We start from the raw sequence: 10825 nt of genomic DNA on the forward strand, positions 1-10825 counted from the left end.
TAAAAACATATTTATAATCATACATCATAAGAAAAAATTAAAGATCAAAGACTGAGATTCATTCAATAATTAAGATTTTAAATTTATGAAATTCATTATACCTTTACGATATGACCTATTGTAAAGAGTCCATTGATTGCCATAAATTTTAACTTGATTCCAATCGTCAGGAGCATAATTTAAATACGGATTATAAGTATATATCATTAATTCGTTTAGTGAATTATAACAAAAGAATAATGAATTTATTGCTTCTATTTCGTCCATCAGGAGTAAAATATTCTTGGCATCCACGCAACCATTTTTCATCGTGTATAAAATAACAGATAGTTCAGCTGTAATATCTGCCGAATAAATAATATTTTTCAAAAATGACGAGTACATGGTATTAAACTGTCCAAATGTGTCTACGATTGAGATGTATGTGTCGATTTTATTATGAAATACATAATGAAAATCATACAAAATTTTATCGAAAGGTAAATCAAACAATATCGTGACGATTGGACGTAAATTATTTACGGAGTCAATGAAAGTCTCAGCTGGATCACTAACAATTATATTTTCGGTGTGTGGATAACATTCCTCCAATATTTGAACCTTTAAATGTTATTAATAAAAAAAATTAACATTCACGATACTTAAAACTCGTATAATTTCCTAATTGACTCACCACAATATCATTGAAAACCGGATATTTACTAAAATTTTGAGTTTTTATTTTCCAACAGGTTGAAGCCACACAAATGGACAAGACAATTAGTGAAACAATCTTCATTTCACTTTCTAGTAGCAACTCGACTATTAAGCATGAAAAGTATTCAATGTTCTACAATAAGTGAATTAAGTCACTCATGATAATATACAATACTAATTTGCTAACATAAAGGGGATATTTTTCTCTGTCATTAAATGAAACATTTGACGTTGTGTTTTACAAAAGTAATAAAGTCAATACGTTGTACGCAAGGAAAAGAAATATGTATACTTAATTAACGAAAGTGATAACATCTATTAGGGTGATCACTTGTCTACTATGACCTTTCATCAATAAACAAATTAAATATTTCAATAGTCGAAGGAATAATATTAATTGACTATACTGGTACTATACAGATATCATTCACAATGATACACTGCTGTGGTAAATATGAAGATATATATTTTTAGAAAAAATTGTGATGAATGTCCTACTTTTGAGCAATCTAAATAGAATTCATAATAAATTCTTATAGAACAGCAATAACAAATTATGATTTCAAGGCCTTTAAAGAATATGATTAATGAATTTAGTTATTGCAAGCATGATATTAAAAAAATACTTCACTACCTGGGATTCCTTGGAGAAGAGTAGCCCTAAATAAGACACCACTTTTAAAGGAATAAAAAAGGTTTTATTGTAAATGCTCATCTACAGTCTTAAGGGGTTAGGGGTAGTCAGAATTTTCAAAAAATCGATTTTTTTTTTTTTGCATTTTCTTAAAGTATAATATTTTAAAAATATTGTGTGAAAATTTGAAGTGAATCCGACAAATTCTTTTCGAGTTATTTAACAATGACCAAAGGACGCTCGGGTGCTACGTGGCATTCGAGAGCAGGTAGCTAGAAACAGCTGCAAGCAACCGACCTTTCGGGTTTCATTGTCATGAATATCTCCCCATTTTAATGTATTTATAATTATATATATATATATATATATATATATATATATATATATATATATATATATATATATATATATATATATATATATATATCCTTCTACATATATTCACAATTTGTAGGTAGTACAAGAACTGAAAAATAATTTTTGGTTGCCAGTATACCTGTAGTCGTTGCACTGATCAGTCGATAGTTTTGTGATAAATTATTTCTCAAGTGAATTAAATTATTAACCATGGGACGTGATTCTAGAAAGGTTTCAAGAGAACTTCGGAGTTCTGAAAAAATTAATAAGTCGCGTTCAGTCAAAAGAAAGAATGTTTTTAATCCGAAAACAGCCGAACGTGATGAAAGTATTCAGAGTACATCTTCTAAAAAATTAAAACAAAACACTGAAGATGATGTACCTGAAGACAGCAGTACTGAATTTCGAATAATAAATTTTATTCAGGTATTCACTGCAATTTCTGCTCTTATAAAATGTAAAAAATGTGATGGAAATGTAGTGTTTCAAACAGCAAGTACACGTGGGCTGGGATTCAAAATTGTAGTTGCATGTAATAACTGTGGAAATGAATATATTCCTTCCTGTTCTTTCGTTGGGCATTCTTATGAAATAAACAGACGTTTCATTTTTGTAATGAGAATACTAGGAATAGGATACGAAGGATTGTGCAAGTTTTGCGGCCTGATGGACATGCCGTCTTTTTTAGATAAATCTACGCATACAATTTTACTGAAACAGATTTTGAATTGTAGTAAAGCCGTCGCAGAAACCTTCATGACGAAAGCTGTGAATGAAGAAAAGCAAGCAATGCCAACAACTGAAAATGAAGATATAAATCATCTAACTGTATCGGGAGATGGAACCTGGCAAAAACGGGGATATACATCGTCATTTGGAGTTTCTTCTATAATTGGCTATTTTACTGGAAAGATTCTTGACATAAACATTAAAAGTGCATATTGTAAGCTATGTGAGTATTGGAAAAAAAAAACAAATACTGTTGAGTTCGAGGAATGGTATCAATCGCATGAAGATGTGTGTTCTGCTAATCATCAAGGGTCTTCTGGAAAAATGGAGGTGGATGCGATGGTCGAAATGTTTTCGTATTCTGAAACTAAATATGGAGTTAAGTATGCCAACTATATTGGTGATGGTGACTCCAAGACCTATTCAGGAATTATAAAATCAGATCCTTACGAAAATACAACTGTAAATAAAAAGGAATGTATAGGGCATGTCCAAAAGCGGATGGGGAGTCGATTACGTACGCTGAAGAGTAAACAAAAAGGTCTTGGTGGTCGAGGTAAGCTCACAGGAAAATTAATAGACAAACTAACTGTGTACTATGGTTTAGCAATACGCCGGCATTGTGATTCTATTGAAAATATGAAATCTGCTATAATGGCAACCTTTTATCACTACGGCTCGAGTGATGAAAAACCGAATCATGATATGTGTCCAAAAGGCGAAGAATCTTGGTGCTCTTACCAGCGCGCTGAAGCAAGAGGAGAGCTTGATACCTTTTCTCACGATTATTCTCCTTTACCTTCTGATGTTTTAAAAGCTATCAAGCCTATATACGAAGATCTTAGTAATGAAAATTTACTTTCAAGATGTGTAGGTGGATTCAATCAGAATAATAATGAAAGCTTTAACCAACTAGTATGGAAAATATGCCCAAAAACGGTAAATACTAGTTTTACCATCGTACAAATAGCTGCATACGTTGCTATGTGTATATTTAATGAGGGTATAAATTCATTATTAGTCTTGATGAATACACTAGGACTTAATTGTGGGCCTAATTCTCATCGGTATGCAGAAAGAATGGATGCTGCACGTATCAAAGTAGCAGATAAGCGCGCTAATGATAACACCCGAGAAGGTCGATTGCAACGTAGGCACCAGCAAATCGATATTTTGGAAGCTGCTATGTCGGCTGAAGAGCTATTATATGGTCCAGGAATAGATGACTCAGTGTAAGTTATTAAATAATTCTTATAATTCGACATAAATCCATAGCAAAACTTTAAATGCGTTTTTCTCAAAACTATGTTTTCTGAACTGGTGATCACTGTAACTTAAAAACTGCTCGGTAGATTTCAATAAAATTTATTGTACTTTTGAAATACATTAAAAACTCGTGCCTGATCGAAGGATTTTTTTTTTTTTTCAAAATTTCGATTTTTTTTTAACAATAAACTGTCGGTTTTTTTCTCGAAAATTTGAAAAAAATTTCCTGAGGCCGCCATTTTGTTAATTTCGAAAAAAAAAAAAAAGCTTCGATCAGGCACAAGATTATCTATTAATAAAACTAATTTTTCTTGTCCGATTGATTTTAGATGAATCTCCAAGGACTTATGATGATCACCGCAAAGGACTTCGGGAGGAACGGGCTCTACAAAAACAGCGATAACTTTTTGAATTATTAATTTTTTTTTTTGAAATTTTCGTGAAGTCAAATCGAAACGTGTTCTAATAAAGCTATGTTTTTATTTTTGTCAAATAAAGTAATTAACTACAAAAAAAAAATTATTGAAAATCATCATTTTTTCATACCCCTGAGTACCCCTAACCCCTTAATAACATATAGGGTGAGCTGGTCACCTCGAATGCTACGACCATTTCAAATTTTGGACCGAAAAAAAAATAAAATTTTATATACGTCCAAACTACATATGCAATCGATTGGTTATTCTTCTGTATCGGACAGCGATGAACCCGATAGCCACCATTAATTTCATGGATGGATAAAACTTTTTAGGCCGCTTTTCTTTAATGCTTTTAACTAATTTGATAAGCATTTCGACGACAAAACAAATAATTGCGCAAGTACATCCAATGATAAGGATTACAAAAATGAATTTTAAATCATCAATAACGATTGGTCGATAGTGAAACGATGATTTTGCTGCGAGTACTTTCATTTTAAAAATGTTCTGAGCTACGGCTTCTGCACTCCATTTTTGTAACAACCCAGCTTCCGTTAACCTCAATAGTATATTGTCAAATCGTAATGCCAAAGGAAAATTTTTACGATATCTTAGATAGCCATATCGGCTAAGAATTGGTTGCTTTGAATAAGATAAATTGAATTGAGTTATAGCATTTAAATTTTTTTTTAAATCATCAATACAGACAACTGACTCGTTATTTTTTATAACATCTTCACATAAAAAATCATCACCAATTATTGTCTTCTTATCTCTTATTGGGCCGTCAATATTCAATTCTGTAAATAAATCGGCATAAATTACTGTATATGGTGAGTCTTCGAGTTCTTCGAGAGTCTCAATACTTTTCTGATTCTCTATTTTAGTTAAAAATCCTGCTAAACGTCCCTGGAAAGTTGCTTGTATTATCAGAAAATATAAAAATATCACTGAAAAAAATATCCGCTTTGATAATTTTTCCATTTGAGTTTTAAGGGCCACATTGACTAGAAGACGAAGAATTTCAAAAGATGCAAATGATAATTTTTTTCCTTCCCATAAAAATATAGCAACATATGTGATTGAAAGAATAATGATCATAGATACAACAGTTGTAACTCCGTAGAAGTTATATATTTTTTCAATCGGTGACAAAACTCCACGATTATGTGTAACGATGTGTACTGAATCATACGATGTAAAAACAGACAAAGAACCAAAAAATCTGTAGATTTCATCAGCATGTTCTTCAAAAAAAAACAGATCGCTGGATAAATAGAAATAAAAACCTATATCTGAGCCATATTTTCTATCGAAGCTCACCCAATAAACAAATGAAACATTCAACGAATTAATAACAGCACTTATCAAATTAGCGTCATATTTGTTAACGAAATTTATATAATTTTCACTGGTTATTATCGAAATGTTATGTTCATCAACATATGATTTTGTTTCTTCTTTAATTCGTAATCGAGCTTGTAAAGTATAACCATCCAATTTTCTTGTTCGGTCAAAACTTAAAGCTCTACATAAATTTTCTGTTGAAAATAATCAATTTTTATATTATACTATTTCAATCTGAATTAATGTCCCAGTTTTCGATCTTTGAAGAATGTGAAATTAGTGTTTACTTGATGTATTTAAATTTTCAAAGGATCGTAAAAAAAAAAAAAATTTTTTGATGGCAGTCATCTCGTATATTCGAAATATTGAAATGAGTGACTTTCCACTATTCAATACTGAGAAGTATATCACTAATTTAGATAGTGGTATATTGTTGACTAGCAACAAGAGATGATTTACTGCAAAATAGAGATTTTCGCTAATTCTTATTTAAAAAGTATTAGTGCTTTGAAAGAAGCAAAAGTCATCCCCAAAGTTAAAAAAATGTCTCAGAATTTAAAAACAAAACGAATTTTTAAGAAAAATTCATTAGTTAATCGATACTAAAACATATTTATAATCACACATTATAAAAAAAAATTGAAGATCAAAGACTGAGGTTAATTTAATAATTACAATTCAAAATTCATGGAATTAATTTTACCTTTGTAATAAGGCCTATTGTAGAGAGTCCACTGATTATAATAAATTTCAACTTGATTCCAATCATCGGGAGCATAATTCAAATACGGATTATAAGTATATATCATTAATTCGTTTAGTGAATTATAGCAAAAGAATATTGAATTTATTGCTTCTATTTCTTTCATCAGAAGTAAAATATTCTTGGCATCCATGCACCCATTTTCCAGTGTGTATAAAATAATTGATAGTTCAGCTGTTATATCTGCATAGTCAATAATATTACTAACAAATGACGAATATGTAGTATTGAACTGTTTATATGAGTCTACGATAGAGATGTATGTATCAATTTTATTGTGAAATATATAAGGAGAATCAGCTTCAATGGTTATATCGAAAGGTAAATTGAACAATATCGTGACGATTGGACGTAAATTATTTACAGATTCAATGAAAGTCCCAGCAGGATCATTCGCAATTATATTTTCAGTATGTGGAACACATTCCTTCAATATTTGAACCTTTAAATGTTATTAATAAAAAAAAATAACATTAACGATACTTAAAACTCGTATAATTTCCTATTTAACTCACTACAATGTCATTGAAGACCAGATATTTATCAAAATTTTCAGGTTTTATCTTCCAACAGGTTGAAAACACACAAATGGACAAGAAAATTAATGAAACAATCTTCATTTTACTTTCTACTGTCAATTCGACTACTAAACATGAAAAGTACTCAATGTTGTACACTAAGTGAATGAAGTCATTTCATGACAATATACGATACTAATTTTCTATCATAAGGGGGATATTTTTCCCTGTCACCAAATGAAACATTTGATGTTGCGTTTTACAAAAGTCATAAAGTCAATACATTGTACACAAGAAAGTGAAATATGTTTACATGCATACTCATTTAATAACAGGGATAGCATCTACCAGGTCGTACATCTATTTATTATTATTTTCCGTCGATAAACAACTAAAATATTCCAATTGTCAAGAGAATAATGTTAATCAACTGTAACCCTAGTAACACGTGTTTGAGCAAGATTCTGGAGTAAGTATTTTGAGCGAGACCCCTAGCTGCGAGTGTCTTTTTCTACGTGTGTGTCTTTCGCAAGATCGTGTATCAAGAAACCTACGTCAAGATTTGTGTATCTCTTGCTCATGGTAAGGTACGCAAGAATATTAAAGATATCTTGAACACGGTGCAGTGAAAAAGTGTCTGGCGCATTTCTTGCACCAGTAATTTACAGTATTAGGTACTTACGCATGGCTTGCTCAAGATCTGCTCAAGGCTCAAGGTCAATTTTGAGCTTTGAGCAGATCTTGAGCAAGCCATGCGCAACTATTTTCAACTACAGTCTTCCTCCAGAATTGAGTTATAATCTGGCTCAAATTTCTTGTGTAAGGCTTGGACTAGACTTGCAATTTAAATCTGGTCACAAGTATCTGCAGCAAAACACATACGCAGAAAATGACACTAACACCTATCGATCTTGAGAGCAGACTTGCTCAAGATTTGAAAAAGATTGTTATGTGGGAATCTATATTATTAAGAGAATAAGAAAAATTTTGTTCCAACCATATCTAAATGATAGAATTAGTTTATGTTATTAAAATTAGTATCATTAGAAAAGTCTTGACTTGAATTTGTGCCTTTTCATAGTTTGAACTCTTTCTAATAGCCAAGTATTGAGATAAATTGATTAACTATATCATTCGAATTACATTTAAATTTTACGCGGAAAAAAAGACGATCGTGTTTATTTTCTTTAAACAAATTAATATTTGAACTATTCTGTCACTAAATATAACTGAATGTCACTAAATATATATATTATTTATATCGCGTTACTAATTTCAAAACGACATATTTTTATATTCTCTTTTGGTTTAAGGGAGCTTCTCAAAGTTAAAAAAGCGTACACAGCAAAAAAAGGATTCATTGACGCAAAAAATTTTTACTCGCCTAAAGAACATTTTTATTTACCCCTTTTAATCGCTCCCTGCCAAAGAAAAAATCGCTTCCAGCAAGCGATTTTTAATCGCTACCTGCTAACGAAAAAATCGCTTCCGGCTAGCGAAAAAATCGCTTCCAGCAAACGATTTTTAATCGCTACCTGCTAGCGAATAAATCGCTTCCAGCAAGCGATTTTTAATCGCTAGCTGCTAAAGAAAAAATCGCTAGCCGCTAGCGAAATAATCGCTTACAGCTAACGATTAAAAATCGCTAGCTGCTAAAGAAAAAAATCGCTAGCAGCTAGCGATTATTTTTTTCAGTGTGTGATACATATCCAAGAATATATTCTAAACATTAAAAGTATATTAATCTAACTAAGTTTTATGATTAACTATTATAAAACAGCAATTAGAAATCACGATTTTTGAGGATTCGAATGATGTTATTACCACATTTATCAATTGTAAATGTGCGACTTAAACCACCACTTTGAACGAAAAAAAAAAAAAACTATTCTTTATCAGTGTTCATCTACAGTAATAAAAAAAAATGTAAGATGAGCCAGTAACCCTAAATGGTCCTTGCCAAATTTCGATCAAAAAAATTTTTTTCCATACGTCCACTTGAGAGGGAATGGGAAAAAAGGGACAACTTTTCTTCAAACTCACGGAAATTTATTGATTTCTCTGCCAAGTGATTAGAAATGAGCAAACAAAATTTTGGCGACACAAAAATTTCATAAATACAGCAGATCTAGATTTATTGCACACATAAAAATTGTTATATTATGAAAAAAAATATAATTGGTTTACAAATAATTTTGTTTTTACATTGATTTTATTACATGTGCGATCTATTGGTTATTCTTCTGTATTGGATAACAATAAGCCTGATTGCCATCGTTAATCTTCCTGACCGATAATATTTCTTAGGCCGCTTTTGTTTAATACTTTTGAATATTTTGATTAGCATTTCAGCGGCAAAACAAATAATTGCGCAAGTACATCCAATAATTAGAATCACGAAAATAAATTTTAAATCATCAATGACGATTGGTCGATAGTGAACCAACGATTTTGCTGCGAGTACTTTCATTTTAAAAATGTCCTGAGCTACGGCTTCTTCACTCCACCTTTGTAATAACCCAGCTTCCGTTAACTTCAATAAAATATTGTCAACTCGTAATGCCAAAGGAAAATTTTTACGATAATTTAGATAGCCATATCGGCTGAGAATTGGTTGCTTTGAATAAGATAAATTGAATTGAGTTATAACATTTAAATTTTTTTTCAAATCATCCATACAAACTACTGACTCGTTATTTTTTATCACATCTTCACATAGAAAATAATCACTAATTATTGTCTTCTTATCTCTTATTGGACCGTCAATATACAAGAATGAGAGTTTATCAGCATAAATTACTGTATATGGTGAGTCTTCGAGTTCTTCGAGAGTCTCAATACTTTTCTGATTCTCTATTTTAGTTAAAAATCCTGCTAAACGTCCTTGAAAGGTTGCTTGTATTATCAGAAAATATAAAAATATCATTGAAAAAAATATCCGCTTTGATAATTTTTCCATTTGAGTTTTAAGGGCCACATTGACTAGAAGACGAAGAATTTCAAAAGATGCAAATGATAATTTTTTTCCTTCCCATAAAAATATAGCAACATATGTGATTGAAAGAATAATGATCATAGATACAACAGTTGTAACTCCGTAGAAATTATATATTTTTTCAATCGGTGACAAAACTCCACGATTATGTGTAACGATGTGTACTGAATCATACGATGTAAAAACAGACAAAGAACCAAACAATCCATAGTAATCATCGGGATGTTCTTCAAAAAAAAACAGATCGCTGGAAAAATAATCAAAAGAAGCCATATCGTAGCCATTTATTCTATCAAAGATCGCGTAATAAATGAATGAAACATTCAATGAATTGATAACAGCACTTATCAAATTAGCGTCATATTTGTTAACGAAATTTGTATAATTTTTACTGGATATTATCGAAATTTCATGTTCATCAATATATGATTTTGCTTCTTCTTTGATTCGTAATCGAGCATCTAAAATATAACCATCCAATTTTCTTGTTCGGTCGAAACTCAAAGCTCTACATAAATTTTCTGTTAAAATTAATCGATTTTTATATTATGCTATTTCAATCTGAATTAATGTCCCAGTTTTTGATCTTTGAAGAATGTGAAATTAGTGTTTACTTGATGTATTTAAATTTTCAAACGATCTCAAAAAAAACAAAAATTTTCTTTGACAGTACTCTCGTATTTCCGAATTAGTGAAATTAGTGACTTTCCACGATTCATTACCGATTATTCATCACTACCGATTATTTTTCGGTAGCCGTTACTGATTGTAATCGGTACCAGCTACCGAAAAAAAATTGGTAGCTTTCACCGAAAATTAAGCAACTGGTACCGAAATAATCGGTAGCGGCTACCGAAAAATAATCGGCCGTGGCTAGCGATTGCCAATAGTTAGCTGCTACCGATTATTTTTTTCAGTGTAGCATTAAGAGATGATTTATTGAAAAATAGAGATTTTCGCTAATTCGTATTTAGAAAGTACTAAAGCTTTGAAAGAAGCAGAAATCGTTCCCGAAGTTGAAAAAATGTCCCAGAATTTATTAAAAAAAAAAAGTTTTTAAGGAATTAAGACAAAATTGATTAGTTAATCGGTACTAAAACA

The 10825-nt window shown here is 30.9% G+C and overlaps 1 protein-coding gene across 2 annotated transcripts; it reads left to right on the forward strand.

The window, feature by feature from the left end:
* The first annotated feature begins 1326 nt into the window (after nucleotides 1-1326).
* LOC130667810 (uncharacterized) lies at nucleotides 1327-4219 on the forward strand. Of its 2 annotated transcripts, XM_057469664.1 has the most exons (4): nucleotides 1327-1667; nucleotides 1785-3355; nucleotides 3456-3648; nucleotides 4012-4219. In XM_057469664.1, exons 2-3 carry the CDS (start codon nucleotides 1898-1900, stop codon nucleotides 3519-3521), a joined length of 1524 nt encoding a protein of 507 aa, XP_057325647.1. In that variant the 5' UTR covers nucleotides 1327-1667; nucleotides 1785-1897; the 3' UTR covers nucleotides 3522-3648; nucleotides 4012-4219. The 2 variants fall into 2 exon arrangements, with proteins under 2 accessions (XP_057325647.1, XP_057325648.1); XM_057469665.1 differs by lacking the exon at nucleotides 1327-1667 and having other exon boundaries at nucleotides 1772-3355.
* Nucleotides 4220-10825: the final 6606 nt, after the last annotated feature.

Source organism: Microplitis mediator, chromosome 5, assembly GCF_029852145.1.
Source record: "Microplitis mediator isolate UGA2020A chromosome 5, iyMicMedi2.1, whole genome shotgun sequence".
In the NCBI taxonomy this organism is placed as follows: domain Eukaryota; kingdom Metazoa; phylum Arthropoda; class Insecta; order Hymenoptera; family Braconidae; genus Microplitis; species Microplitis mediator.